This window comes from Phyllostomus discolor, chromosome 10 (genome assembly GCF_004126475.2).
Source record: "Phyllostomus discolor isolate MPI-MPIP mPhyDis1 chromosome 10, mPhyDis1.pri.v3, whole genome shotgun sequence".
In the NCBI taxonomy this organism is placed as follows: domain Eukaryota; kingdom Metazoa; phylum Chordata; class Mammalia; order Chiroptera; family Phyllostomidae; genus Phyllostomus; species Phyllostomus discolor.
In genome coordinates, this window is record NC_040912.2 from 86,898,381 (window position 1) to 86,913,643 (window position 15,263).

At 43.5% G+C, this 15,263-nt stretch overlaps 2 protein-coding genes across 3 annotated transcripts in view; both read left to right on the top strand.

Moving 5' to 3' along the window:
- The window catches only part of LOC114508080 (olfactory receptor 13-like), a 47,004-nt gene extending 44,121 nt beyond the window's left edge, over positions 1-2,883 (top strand). For both annotated transcript variants that reach the window (XM_028526080.2, XM_036010998.1), the window contains exon 2: positions 1,897-2,883. In XM_028526080.2, coding sequence (XP_028381881.1) covers positions 1,901-2,833 — 933 coding nt within the window. In that variant the 5' untranslated portion in view covers positions 1,897-1,900 and the 3' untranslated portion in view covers positions 2,834-2,883. The remainder of the gene's footprint in view (positions 1-1,896) is intronic.
- Positions 2,884-10,890: 8,007 nt separating this feature from the next.
- Positions 10,891-14,972, top strand: LOC114507856 (olfactory receptor 2A2-like). The gene is made up of 2 exons (XM_028525881.2): positions 10,891-11,412; positions 13,091-14,972. The coding sequence occupies exon 2, from the start codon at positions 13,138-13,140 to the stop codon at positions 14,065-14,067; it is 930 nt and encodes a 309-aa protein (XP_028381682.1). The 5' UTR covers positions 10,891-11,412; positions 13,091-13,137; the 3' UTR covers positions 14,068-14,972.
- Positions 14,973-15,263: the final 291 nt, after the last annotated feature.

Consider the following 15,263-nt stretch of genomic DNA (forward strand, 5'->3'; position numbering starts at 1 on the left):
TGGATTTTTGTTTTTTGTGTTAGCTACGTGCAGCAGATAGGAAGAAGATGAGATGACAGTCACTGGTCCTTCTGCTTTTGTTTATTGTGTCCTTCATCTTAGGACATTTTAGAAATACCACTGCTGTCTTCATTCAGTCCAAAGTGGCAAGAAGGCTGAAATGAAAATGGCTACCACTTCTCTATACACTTAGGGCCAATGAGTCTTATAGTTGGAAGAATCCTGAGCATTTTTCTTGCTCAGCTTCTTCCATAACATGGGAATCCAAATATCTGAACTAAAGCATTCTCTGACATAAAGGTCGGTCCTACTAAAACAACCAGCTTTCTTCCCAAAGGTGGTTCTAACTGTTATGGCCTTATTTCTTGGACTAAGACAGCATCATCTCCCAGTGTTTCTGCTGTGAATTCTGATTCTTCTTTTGAAGCACGGTGAAACCTTCACACTTCTGGCTACCAAACCTTGCAAATATTAACTTATGAGGAAATTTGAATGGAGAATTGATATGGGATTGTAATTACAAGTTTTTGTGAGATTCTTACTTTAGTGAAATTCAGATGGGTGCTGGAGTGAAGAAGGACATGGAGTCAGAGAGACCAGGAAACAGAAGCAGGGGTTTAATTGTTACAAGTCAAAGCTCAGAATTCCCACCCTGGTGCAAGTTCTTTTGTAAAGATGGGTAAACTATAGAAATTAAAGATTCATGATGAATAATGTTTTCAAGTTAGAATAAAGCTGTAAAATATGTTAAAGGTTCTAAGGATATGAGTATATAGTTAGAGCTTTAGGTCTACCTTTGGATAATAATCAATAGTTTTTAAATCCCAGGCAATAATCCATGAAGTAATAATTCAGCCAGGATTTTACTAGTGAAATAGAGTAGAAACTAAGATAGAAAATAGCAACTAGTCTTGCACATAATAAGAATTCAAATGCATGTGTGCACATATGTGTGTATGTAACTATATACATAACATATACATTCTCTACACACACAGGCATAGAATATAAATGTTCATATAGGAATAAATATATAATAAGAATTATATTCACATAATATGCACATAGGTGCACAAGATAGTCATGTGATATACATATGTATGCACAAAAGGATACAAGTGCATGTGTGTGCTTATATGTGTGTATGTATCTATATATATAACATATAGTTTATCCACACATCTAGGCATAGAGTATGAATATCCATGTAGGGATAAGTATATGGTGGGTAATATCCAATCATGAAACAGCATGATCACTGTAGAACGTCTGTGGGTACAAAGGTGAAAATACAAAGTTCTCTCCCTTAAATCCAGCTAAAGTTGTGGCAGTCTGCCTGCCATGCTCTCAATTTAATTCAAGATGATGCTGCCAGTAAAAATTACAAGCTAACAAGTAAGTCATCTAATGGAGGCATGACTCTGTGAGATCCCCTGATAGGAGGATCTCCCACAGGCTCCTGGTCCTCCTTCCCACCCTCCCGTGTGGGTGCAGACACAGGCCCACAGCCCCCTCCCCATGGTGGCTGTGTGTGCACTGCGGGTTGGGCCTCTCCCAGGCAACCCTCCAAAGCAGTTGTGTGACTAAGGAAAGTGTCCAGTCTTAGGGAGGGAGTAGGCATGTTAACAAGTTTTGAACAGTGGTGGAAGTTTGGAAATAAAGGTAAGTTTACTGAACAGTTTAATAGAACACTGGCATTTAATATATCAAGGTGAAAAAAATTCTTTCTATGTCATTTGCAGTGCATAGTATTCACTTAGTAACTGACGAACAGGACAGACATGTCGCTGAAGATGTTTTCCGAGGGAAGAAATGATGACACACATATGTCTCCCATGTTAAACACGTCTTTCAGGCACTCAGACTTGATGAGCTCTCTCCCTTGTTCTTTCCCAGGAAAATGGGGGGCAACCAGACTTCTGTCACAGAGTTCCTCCTAGTGGGATTCCCGCTCAGCCCAAGGATGCAGCTACTCCTGTTTGGGCTCTTCTCCCTGTTGTTCACCTTCACCCTGCTGGGCAATGGGGTCATCCTGGGGCTCATCGCACTGGACTCCAAACTGCACACCCCCATGTACTTCTTCCTCTCCCAGCTGGCCACTGTCGACATAACCTATGCCTGCAACACAGTGCCCCAGATGCTGGTCAACCTCCTGAGCCCAGCCCAGCCCATCTCCTTTGCTGGCTGCATGACACAGACCTTTCTCTTCTTGACTTGTGGTCAGACTGAATGTTTTCTCCTGGTGGTGATGTCCTATGATCGGTATGTGGCCATCTGCCTGCCCCTTCGTTATTCTACCATCATGAGCTGGAGAATCTGCATCACCCTGGCAATGACTTCCTGGACTTCAGGAGTCCTCCTGGCCTTATTAGATATGTTGTTACTCTTACCATTGCCCTTCTGTGGTCCCCAGAAAGTGAACCACTATTTCTGTGAAATTCTAGCCATTCTCAAACTGGCTTGTGCAGATACCCACCTTAACGAGGTTCTGATTATGACTGGGGGAGTGTTTATGCTGTTGGGACCAGTGTCTGCAATTGTGGCCTCCTATGGTCACATTGTACATGCAATCCTGAAGATCCAGTCAGCAGAGGGGCGCTGGAAAGCTTTTTCCACCTGTTCCTCCCACCTCTGTGTGGTGGGGCTCTATTATGGCACAGGTATTATCATGTATGTTGGACCCCAACATGGGGACCCACAGGAGAAGAAGAAGTACCTCCTCCTCTTTCACAGCCTCTTCAATCCCATGCTGAATCCCCTGATCTACAGTCTGAGGAACAGAGAAGTCAAGGCTGCTCTGAGAAGGAGGCTCGAAAAGGGGAGACCTTCCTGAGAGCCTCACTGATAAAAGAGAACTGAGCATGAAGAGACCCAATGTGTTACCTCACCTGATATGTGCCCAGGATACAGAGATGTGCTCTATGACTAGGACATCTTTTGCATGTTCTTCAACTTGTCCTGTGACTAACTTCCAAGAAAGGCCATTCTCCTCCCTTCCCCCGAGGATACTGGACAAGGAAATGAGTCCCTATTGCAGCTCCCTGCTTGGTGCACACACTTGTAATATGGTCATGAGGGATATTCTGAATAAGATGAAATAAATTTATAGATTCCATAATCAGGACTTGTAGACAAACTTTTATTGAGGAAAACAAGGTACTGGGAGAATATTTAAAACAAAGGAGTTGAGACTGATTACATCATAATTGTTGAAATATTTTAAATTTAACAACAGTCACCTTCAAAAAATTGGTCTACATTTAAAATATTTGGTCGTTTTCCTGCATATTTGTTGGGCACTGATATTTTCTGAGGTATCAAGAACTTAAATTAGGAAGAACATGAGTCAGGACTTCAAGGGAAAGAGATTTAAGGGTGTAACTCTGATGGACCTAACAACAAGAAGAGAAAGCTCAAGGATGTCAGGCTGAAACACACAGAAACATGGGAACTTTCTCTGCCGCTGTGTTTCTCTGCCTTTGCAGTGTAGGTGGAGATCTGGGATGGTGGAGACAAGAGGAAGAAATCAGAATGGACGTAGCTGTGAGTCCTGGGAAGAATTACACATTTTCTGTCATTGTTTGAGTCACTTGTCTCCTATGGGAGATGACCAAAACTTAGAACATTCTTGCTAAAAAGAACAGACTGTGTAATTGCTGTGATGACTGTTTGACCAATGATATGTGGCTATAAATTATCAGTAATAATGTGCTTTTTCAAGTAAGAGATAGGAGGTGAGTTAAATAACCACTTTAGTCAAACATGAAATCCAACACAATTAGGAAATGATAGAATACAGTTAAGAAGTAGTGAGAAGGGTTGTATAAAGGCTTTTTCAAAACTTTCCTTAAATTCTGTTCTGATTTAAACCTGAATACTTAAACTGCATCAAAGAGAAATATCTACTTTTAAAATTATGTTTTATGTGTATGTGAAGTGTCTTTGAAGAAGAAAATATATGGATTTCATTCTTGGAAAGCATGCTTAAATTCTTTGAGTAATTCTTACAAAGCTTACTTAAATTCTCAAGGTTTGTTGACAGGAAATACTATGTGCAAAATGCTTAGCAGAATCCATGAATTATTATAAGAGCTCAACACTGTAATTATTAATAGTGTACTCTACATACTCTTATCATTTTGAAAGAACAAGGACTATGACTTAATGAGACAAATAAAATGAGATTTGCTCCTAAACGTCCTGGGCGTTCAGCTTCCTCCTAGCCCTTGTCCTGCTATTTCCTGTCCTGAGGCTGCCCTTCCGTGGACCCCGTGAGGTCAACCACCTCTTCTGTGAGATCCCGTCTGTCCTCGTGCTGGCCTGTGCTGCCACTGGGTTCAACCAGCTTGTCTCCTTTGTTGCTTCTGTGTTTGATCTTAGTGGGGCCCTTGTGCTTGGTGCTGGTCTCCTACACATGCATCCTCTTTGCCATCCTGAAGATCCAGTGTTAAACTTCTTAGTTTGTTCATGTCATGTCTTCCTCTTTTTTGGTTTACTCCCTTGTTTTGGTGGAGTACATCCTACAGTAGCATTGTACAGTTAAAAAGGTGTACCATGAGCCCTGGCTGGCGTAGTTCAGTGGATTGAGCACGGGTTGCAAACCAAAGTGTCCCAGGTTTGACTCCCAGTCAGGGCACATGCCTGGGTTGCAGGCAATGGCCCCCGGCAACCACACATTGCTGTTTCTCTCTCTCTCTTTCTCCCTCCCTTCCCTCTCTAAAAATAAATAAATAAAATCCTTTAAAAAATAATTAACCCTTTTAAAAAATTGTGCCATGGCAAGTTATGGTGGGAACAGTCATGAACACTTCTAATTTCTCATCATTGCTTATATTATTTTATTTTTCTCAGCTAGCACATTGAAATGTTCTGTGGCAAGTGGTCTTGAAAAAGCTAAGAGAACACTGAAGCCCTGTGAAGAAGGAATTTTTGTCTCGGCTGATATAATATTAAAAAGATATTAGGTATAGCTATGGGTTTGCATCTAATTTTGATTTGCAAACATTTTTATTCCTAAATTGACCTTCATTTAATAAAGGTCCATCACTGATGATGCTGCCATTTATTCTTTGTAATATTTATTCTTACTGAAATGTAAAATCATAATCTATATAAATATTAATAACACATAAGAATTCTAAAATTTTTGAGACTAAATATTTTTGCTCTAGTGTTTCAAAGATTAGCAGCAAAAAATTAAAAAAAAGATGATGAACCATGACACCTGTTGTTACCCACTGTGAGCTGTGTTCAATGCCATCATACTGTCCTCATCAAAACAAATAAACACAGTGCCCTGACTGGGTGGCTCAGTTGGGTGGAGCATCGTCCCCTACACCAAAAGGTTGTGGATTCAGTCTGCAGTCAGTGTGTGTACATGAGGCAACTGATGGATGTTTCTCTCTCTCCCCCTTCCTCTCTCTCAAGAGTCAATGAACATATCCTCAGGTGAGGATTTAAAATTTTATTAAAAAGGAATTAAAACTGGTCATTATGCATATCTGAATGACCATGTACCTAATCATTATCCTTAGCTCTCTCTGGGTATTGATGGGTGAAATTTATTTTTCTATAATAATCATGTTTTGCTTGTAAAATGTAGGAAAGGTGAACAATATAAGAATATTAAAACTAAAACAAGTGACGTCGGCACACCCGTGAAGGGCGTTATGAGAGCATTCAGTCTGCTGGTGCAGGGAGTCCAGCTCCAGCTGAGACAGCAGAAGAGGGCTCCTCGAGCACTCTGAGGGACAGGGATGCTATCTGAACTCAAGTGGGTGATACAAAGATGAGACAGACTTGTAATCAGGAATGAGAATTTCAAGAGTGGCAGCATTGTGATGTTCAGTCAAGTGCAGCCACAAGAGGAGACACAGGAGAGGCTGAGGAAAGAACAACGTTTATCATTTCACAGGTCCTAGAGAGAGAGAAGGCCTGCAGGGCCACAAGGCACAGACAGCAGGAGGCAGGAGCAGGGGACCCGTGAAGGGGGTGTATGCTAACAGATTGGACTGCTTCTAATAGATGAATCTGCACTGTGGACAGAAGGGGGCCGTGTTGGCAGGTGCTGCCAGAGGCTTCCACAGCTGTGGACTGCTCTGATACTCGGAGCCGAGTTACCTCACACTTAATAACCTCACTTGAAATCCATCTGGCCTCTCTTCCCCTTTGAAATGTAATTTTTCAGGTTGCTTCTACTGCACTGGCTCTCTTTTGGGAAGAGGTTTCCAGGAACCACTCTCCACGAGGCCATCAGACTGTGTGTTGTTCAGTTCTCAGCTGGCTGATCACAGTGTAATGGTACACCTGATGGTCGTAGGCTAAGAAATGTCCCTGGTTAAATGGATGAAAGGCACCAACTGCGGTACTGGGCACAGGTATGTATTTATTTTTGTGGATGGAAAGATATTGAACAGAACAGAGGAAGACGATGGGTCACTGTGGGAACAAAACATAGACCTCACCTGGTAGGTATGAATTCCCTGGGAATGGGCCCCACGTGGCAGGAGGAAGTTTCTAGGAGGCCTTATGGCCTCTACCCAGACTAAGTTACATTGAGGGGGGACAACCACTTCTCTAGCATTAATGTGGGGAACCCACTTTTTGTGGGGTAACAAAACATACCTTGCAGCTGCACTCATGCCATTGGTATACAATGGAAATAATGAGCGTGGTGGACTAACCCCCAAAAGAGAACCATAGGGCTTCGGGAGAGACAGGTGGCTCACATGCCATCATGGGACAAGCTGAGTTTACCTTGATGAGGAGGAACAGTCCGTGGAAAAAGACTTGTTACCTAGAATGAGCATATTAGGAAGATCCAACTACCTCACCTAAGTCAGTCATTTGGAATACCCATCTGGACAGTCAAAAGTATCAGAAGATCGGGTTAAAGCCTCCTCAGAATGTAGCACCAGTGGCGAATGCAACCCAAGGAAGGTGGTGATTTATCTGTCTGCTCATTTCTGTGCCTGAGAGTTCTGCACAGGTTATTACAAGGCAGGAATAACACAGCTCAAAGGGGAGAAGGTACCAATCGAATTAGCACAGAAGTATCAAGAGGTATGCCATGGCTTTATACAGGATGCAGCTGTCACTCCGAGTTGTCCCTGGGCCGCAGTGGCTCCTCCAGGTGTGGGGCACAGCTGCACTGGGGCCGTGTTTCTTGTATTAAATAAACCATGAACCTGTCTGTTGTGTACATGCCCCCTAAACCTAGAAGCTCAGGAGGTCTGTGCATTTAGCTGTAGAAGGTCCTCGGGCCAGGGGGGCTGGCTGTGCATCCAACTGTTCACTCAGGTAAGTTTACGTAAACTGAAAATGGAAAGACACTTGAAACACTGTAATCCTGTTCCTGAGAGGGAGGCACAGGAATTGTGTTCTTCCGAGGTGGGACTCAAGATTGCCCGGACGGTGTGGGGTGGGAGTTCTGGAGGTGGGTGCGCTGATAGCAAAGAGGGTGGGACGTGGTGGTCTCCCTAAGGACGAACACAGGATGTAAGCACAGGATCCGGCACAGTGGGTGAGAAAAGGACTCGGGGGGCATGTGGGATTCTGAGGAAGGCCTCCCAAGTCACCTGCCCGCTCATCACCTAATCCAGCCCTGGTCTGGGACTGCTGGGAAGGGATTTGGGGATGAACTGATCCTGAAAAGGGGAGGCCGAGGTGGTGGGCTGGACCCAGTCAGGGGAGCCCCCTAAGAGCAGAGGTCCCCCTGCCCCTGACAGAGAGGAAGTCAGAGGGGGAAGTCAAGACTGAAGGCGGAGGGACCACAGGCAGGGCCACAGACGGGGTCGCACACCTGGCCAGAGCCTGGTCTCCACCTGTGAGTCCTGCACCCAGGATGCAGCGGAGCCCGCCAGGCCTGCAGCCCACGGGAACCACGAGACACTACCACACACGGTGCTGGTGGAAGCCCGTTCTCACGTTTGTGTTCATCTGCTGCGGTGACAGGAACCTGAAACACTGTTGATGTCCCATGGAGCTCACTGACTTCCAGCTCTGGCCCTTGCCAGCCTGGTCGTCTGTCACTCCATGCTGGACGCCCTTGAACTCTGAAAAATCACTAAGGGCACGAAGACACTTTATTTGAGTGTTTATGTGTGTTTATGTGTGTGTCACAGAGAAATGAAAACTGAGAGTTTATTAAATATGTGCTTTTAATTCATTTAGAACTACTTCCATTACATGTTAACATAAAGAATGGATTTTGATGGAAACTACCTTGTGTGGAACATGAAAACAGTGACAGGAGCAGCTGCGGTGTGCAGCTCCGGAAACCCTCTAAGTGCGGGGCGAGCAGAGACAGCTGGGCTGACGTCCCCTGCGCTCCCTCTGCTGCCGCATCGAACGTTACGGTGCCCCGGGGAGCCCCCTGTGCACTCCCGAGAGGGGGAGGGTGAAGAAGGCAGAGCATCTGGGTGTCATTGTGGGAACAGGTCGGACCCCGCAGAGCCTTGGAAAGGCTCTCAGAGACCCCCTGTGGTCCCCGGGCCACACTCAGAGGACTCGTGACAGAGCACTCAGACTTGGAGCTCCACACCTGTGAAGGGAAAACTGTGATCACATTGAACTGTGTGGTCCATATGGGTATTTGCATATTTTCTGAAACATAAGAAGGACTCAGTAATTGTTGCTCATGGATGTTATAATCCTTCCTCTTTGTACCTATGAACCCTGAGTGCAGGCGGTGAAACGCCTTGTCTTGGGAGGGCTGTTCTCTCTCAGGGTCACCCTATCAGGTTCCACAGAATCCCACTCTCTACAAGAAGAGAAGCACAGGTTCATAATGCTCATCATGTCTGAGTGTGCTGTCTGTCTCAGGGTTACAGCCCCTGAGATGGCTGCAAGGTCACGCAGAAGCTGCACAGTGCTCACAGCTGCCCTGCCTGGTCCCCAGGGCTCTTCCTCCGGGGACTTTCAGACCCGGTCTTCACTCTCACCCAGGGAGGGAACTCACAGAGTGTTTTCTTTTCCTGTGGGGAGAACATAACTAGGCAGAATACCTTATGATCCTTCTAGGAATTGGAACTCTCGGTAGAAACTAAAAAAAATTTCAGTTCGTCTCATGGACGCTATGCCCCTGGGGTTCTCTGAAGGACCTACTGCAAGGCCTGGGCCCCTCTGGTGTCTGGGTCTCCACCTGCAGAAGCTACACAGGGGCTGCCCCTGCTCAAAGGGGCATCTCTCTCCCCCGTGGGGTTTATTCCAGGTCACAGTAAATGCTCCTGAGAAAATCCCTTGCAGAAGAGACTGATTTGTACTAGGAGGTCGAGTTCAGTGTGGGTAGTTGGGGCTGGACAGGAGAGCAGCAGACACCCCCGTGGCTGTGTGCACGAGACTGGCATTGCTGCTGCTCTGTCCTCCTGACTCCCACGGGGCACCGCAGGTCAGTGGAACCTGCACCTAGATTTCTTCCTTCCCCACCTTGGGGACTGTCTGCCTCCTGTGCAGTGAGCAGGGCCCTGAGCCCCCTCAGCGTCTCTCACACTTGCCTCTGGATGTGCTTGCATGGAGGTGGTCAGAGCCAGCACTCAGTCTCAGCCAGGGCTTTATAGCCAGGCAGTGGCTCTGAGCAAGGCTCTGAGGAGCCAGATTCCAGACTGTCCGTGTTACCTAGCGTGGACAGTGAGACTGATGTCCGGAAAAGTTCTCTCCATGGAAGAGAGTCTCCCAGGAAGCATGACAGTAAATCATTTTCTTGAGGAAACCAGGTAAGATGTAAGTTTACCATATAGTTACTTCCTTTCCTGACCATCCCAGGTGATCAGCTCATGGTGATGACTGTCAGACTGGAAATCACAGTGTGTGATGTAGAAGTCTCTCTCCCATCATCCAACAGGACAGAATGAGTGCGAGACTCCCGGCCAGAGCTAGGGAAGTGGGGTACAGCTCCAGAGCTGAAGGAACTCCAAGTCCCAGGACTGCCCAGGGGAAGAGCTGCGGCTGCCGCCCTTGGGGGAACCTCTGTCTGTGTGCTCCTAGTGTTTTATTCTCGCCGTCGTCGTTTCTTTTCTGCTCCAGTGTGTGTCTGCTTAAGGGATCTAATGTGTCTTCCCTTTTATTTTCATGTTGCTTATTTCTTTAAAAGGAAAATGATTACAGTGGTAATGACAATAAAAATAAAATGATAAATACATCTCAAATAAAATAATCTATTTACGGAGATACAAAAATAATAACCTAAAAAGTTAGTAAACAAGTGTTCCTACTGACTACTCATAGAGTTACATTCAACAAAATTATTATTCTTCATGTTCAGAGATTAAATGTGTTTCAAACATTACTTATTGTGTCCAGCTGTGTTTAAGGAGAATTTGGCAATACTGATCTGTCTTTCTCACTTTATACAACAGGAATATTCTTTAATTATAGGAAAAGTTAATGTCACACACTTAACTCACATTTACATAAAACCTTCCCAAATGTCCTCATATTTCTGAGAGTGAAAAGCTAGGATTTTGTCTGTTTCTTCCATGGATCAAGTTCTAACTGTGTACTTTTCTAATAAAATAGAACCGTATCTTGGTCGATAGACCTTGGCAAAGAGAAGATGTTGAACATAAGCATTTTTTAACTACAAATGACAATCATCAATTTAACAAGCATTTCCTCAGTGCCTATTTCATCTAGAAGTATACTAATGGTTATGAGACATAAAGATGTGTAGGACATATGATGATAAAAAGTTAATTATTTGGTGAAAGGGAATCTCAGCCTGAATAAGTGACATTTGATCTGAATCTCTTTATCTCTGACATGTCCTGAAGTTTCCCCACACCCTTATAGTGAGGATGTAACTGCTGTAACTGTTCAACAGAGTGAACCGGGTGAATTCAGGAGGAAGGGCGTCAGGGCTGTGGAGTTAGACAGCCTTCTCCCTCGGCGGTTTCTGACGGAGCTGTCTCCCTGCCACCAGCATTTTGTTGTTTGGTCTTTAGATGACTAGAGATAGAACAATGCATGAACACAGATACATAAACTGTGTGACTGATTTCACTGAGCACTGTCACATCTCAGAATTTCCTAGAAGGATTCATGAGTCAAAAATTTACTCACTGAAGCATTATATTACACAAACCTAATGAGATAACAGAGAAAATATTTATACTCAAGGAAATAGTGTGCAGCTGTTCACAGCATGTTGCATAGAAATATTTTGACATGGGAAAGAGTTTCTGATATGTTTCTAAATGAAAGAAATAGGTAAACTAGCAACATTCGCTGATATATGTATATATTTAAATTCAGGATACTCGTGAAAATGTAGAGTAAAATGGTATAATTGTATATACACATTATTAATAATGCTCATTTGGTTTTTTTCAGGGTATGACCTCTTTAGTCTTAAATAGAGTTTCATCATGTTTTTCTAAGAGAGTTTTGAGACTTGGTGTCAGATGCTCATACAAGGTAAGAACCATCGTATTCACACAATGACCCATACTCTTAACCTTTATTCTTTAAAATGTTTGATTCTCTAATTTTCTAAGTAAGAATAAAACAATAATGTAAACTTGGTAATTAACAAGGTGTTACTTACAAATATATATATTTTGACTAAAACTAAACTACTAAATAATATCAAGACCATTTCCTTCAATGCTAATGTTAATTTAGTGAATAATTTGACTCCATGAGAGGGAAGTCAATTAAGCTTTTTTCAGTGTTTAGAAACATGAGAATGTGTTATCCCAGGAACAATTTGTATTCCTTGCTAAATTTTATGCTTGCTGTTTTAAAACAGGACATCAGAAATGTGACAAAAGTCATGATAAAAGTGTAAATTATTGCGATGAAGATTCTGGTTTATGAATATGATTCCTCCCTCAAGTAATCAGACCCTTCTGGGGAAGAGTCTGTGTCCCTGGCTGAAGTGGGGAATGTATAAGAAAAGTGTGAAACAGCCGTCAGAAGTGCTCAAAAGTTACGGAGATGTGTCAAAAAACAAAAGGGCAAGCTTGGTGTGTTTCTATCTAGAATAATTAGAAATGAGTAACTAAAAAAAAAGAATTATACTCCCTTGATTACAAAATTCATGAGTCCATACTGACAGACAGAAGATAGATGCAGACGTATAAAGATATATAGATGATTGATAGGTAGGTAGGTAGACGATAGAGCCTTTCCTTATGAGGAAATTGACAACCATTGATGTAACAGCAGTGATGGAGTGAGAACACCACGTTTTACAATAATCACTACTCATCAGGGAAGATAATCAATAGGCTCTGAAATTAGTGCTGAGAAGCTCTATGAGGAACAGAATATTAGATACTAACTTGAATGGATGCTCCAGAAACTACACTAGGGAACAAGGTAATGATTTTATAATGCAGGCACCGTGTTCACCCGCTGATCCGAGTGAGTGTCACCAGTGACAGAACAGTGAACTCATGCGCCTGCCAGTGAAGCCAATGGAGGACACTTAATTTCCCTGCAGAAAGGGAAGAATCTGAACAAAAGTATGAGGAGCTGCATGCAGTCCCATTTGGAGAACATGGTAGTGAAGAACTTCTCTATACTCTTCCAAAGTTCAGTGCTTATCATGATGGCAAAGGCAGACGGGGTAGCTATTTCAGATGAAAGGAGACTAAAGATGAATGACATTAAATATCACATGTCATTTTGGACTAGGTCCCAGGTGAGGGGAGCAGAGAGAGAATGTTATGGATCAAAGTACCATGTCAATATTAAGTTGCCTGATTCTGATAATTGTGGTTAGATTACTGAATATGTTTGTCTTCTGTGGAAAAAGAGGAATTTAGGGGTAAATGGGTATCATGTTTATTTATACTTTAATCTCAAGTGCTTCAGAAAGACTAATACTCATATATAATAATATAGAAAAAATGAATTATAAGGCAAATATGAAATAAATAGTAAACTTTGTTAAATCTGGGCATATGGTTATATTGGAATTCTTGGCATAATTTTCTACTGTTTTCTATAAGTTTACATTTATATCATAGTAAAGTTAAAAACAGGTAACCAGTTTGTGGGAGTAGGGCAAGCTTTCAAACAGTGACAAGGATATAACCTTTCTCTGAGCTCATGTTGAGATTAACCCTATCTTTTGCTAATTATCCAGCCCTGCCCTTTATCACACTTCAGTTCTTGACCAGCTTCCTTTAAGGAATGGGGGGAAACCGGTCATGGGTCACAGAGTTCGTGCTGCTGGGATTCCAGCTCAGTGCACAGACGGAACTGCTCCTCTTCTGGGTCTTCTCCCTGCTCTACACCTGCAGTCTGCTGGCAAACGGCATGATCTTTGTGCTCATCTGTCTGGACCAGAGATTACACACCCCCATGTACTTCTTCCTCTCCCACCTGGCCATTATTGACGTGTCCTATGCTTCCAACAATGTCCCCAAGATGCTGGCAAACTTAGTGACCCAGAATAGAACCATCTCCTTTGTCCCATGCATCATGCAGACATTTTTGTATTTGGGCCTTGCTGATGCAGAGTGCCTGATTTTGTTGGCGATGTCCTATGATCGGTATGTGGCCATCTGCCACCCCCTCCAGTACACGGTCATCATGAGCTGGACTATGTGCATGGTACTGGCTGCCACTTCCTGGTCATTTGGGTTTGTCTTGGCTCTGGTACATGCGGTTCTCCTTGTAAGGCTCCCATTCTGTGGGTCTTGGGAAGTCAACCACTTCTTCTGTGAGATTCTGTCTGTCCTCAAGCTGGCCTGTGCTGACACCTGGCTCAACAAAGTGGTCATCTTCGCTGCTGCTGTCTTGCTCTTAGTCGGGCCCCTGTGCTTGGTGCTGGTCTCCTACACACACATCGTCTGGGCCATCCTGAAGATCCAGTCTGGGGAGGGCCGCAGAAAGGCCTTCTCCACCTGCTCCTCCCACCTCTGTGTGGTGGGGCTCTTCTTTGGCATAGCCATGGTGGTTTACATGGTCCCTGACTCCAGTCAACGAGAGGAGAAGGAGAAAATACTGGCCTTGTTTTACAATCTCTTAAATCCGATGCTAAACCCCCTCATCTACAGCCTGAGGAACGCCCAGGTGAAGGACGCCTTGTGTAAGGCCCTGCAGGTGAGGGCCAGGTGAAGGGAGAACTCAGAGAGTTTTCCCAATTAGAAGTTTCATATACAAATAGTAATTGTTCAAATTCTAGCTCTGAAAATAGGGTAAACTTCCATGGAAGAGCATAGCTTTTAAAGTTGTATGGGAAAACCAAATTATTAGAATTTTTAGTTTTTCTTTTAAAAAACATAGTGAATTCTCATTTTCTCAAGCCAGGAATATTACATGGAGAAGAAATTAAATGTGAGAAAATTATATCAACACACTTCTGTGGCTTAGATATTTGACTTCTTATCGCCTTGTGGTAGTTGGCAACAGCACAATAAACATGATGCCCTATGAGAGAACCTCCAAAGTGGACTGAAATTTTACTACAGAAAATACTGCAGAGTTATATGAACCTGCCTCACCAGTTGTGTGGTGAATGAAATGAAAGTTTAAAGAAACTCTAAATTCCTTCATGAAGTAATTTAGTAGCCAAGGGGAAAAGTTAGGGAAATGTGTAGTACAACAAGAAACTATGTAAAAAATCCTAAAATGTCTTAAAGGTCAAATGAAGGAAATGTATCAGTAATATTTAAGTGGTTCTATAGGTAAACATTTTGAGCACTACTCAAACTTTACATTTATTCTTGGGTTATGGTAATTTCTAACAGAGCGAGATTAAATCCCCTGTTGAAGTTCTTGACATTTGTCCCACCAATATTTTCTCAGTGTCTGAACCCCTCAGCTGAAGATGGCTTGAGGTGGCAGCAAGCAGCACAAGACAACTGTGACAGAGCTGAGTAGGCAAGGGGGGAAGGGATGTGGTGGGAGAGGATGCTGGGGAAGTGAATCCCTTCACCTTTTCACCCAGCCCCCACCCCCTCCCTCTGACAGCTGTCATCTGTTCTCTGTATCTATGAGTCTGTTTCTATTGTGTATGTTAGCTGATTGTGTCCTTTAGATTCCACATGTAGATGAGATCCAGTGGTACTTGTCTTTCTCTGACTGGCTTACTTCCCTTAGCATAATGCTCTCCCAGATTCATTCACACTGTCCCAAAGGGTAAGATATTCTTCTTTTTGTGGCAGTGTAGTATTCCGTGGTGTAAATGTTCCACAGCTTTTTTAATCCCTTCATCTACTGATGGACACTTGGGCTGCTTCCAGTTTTTCCTACTGTGAACAACACTGTAATGAACATAGGGGTGCATGTGCAGGGTACGGCAGAAGTAACAC

Excerpts from the sequence above, each read along its gene's own strand:
- LOC114507856 (XM_028525881.2), top strand. The coding sequence starts at position 13,138 with ATGGGGGGAAACCGGTCATGGGTCACAGAGTTCGTGCTGCTGGGATTC.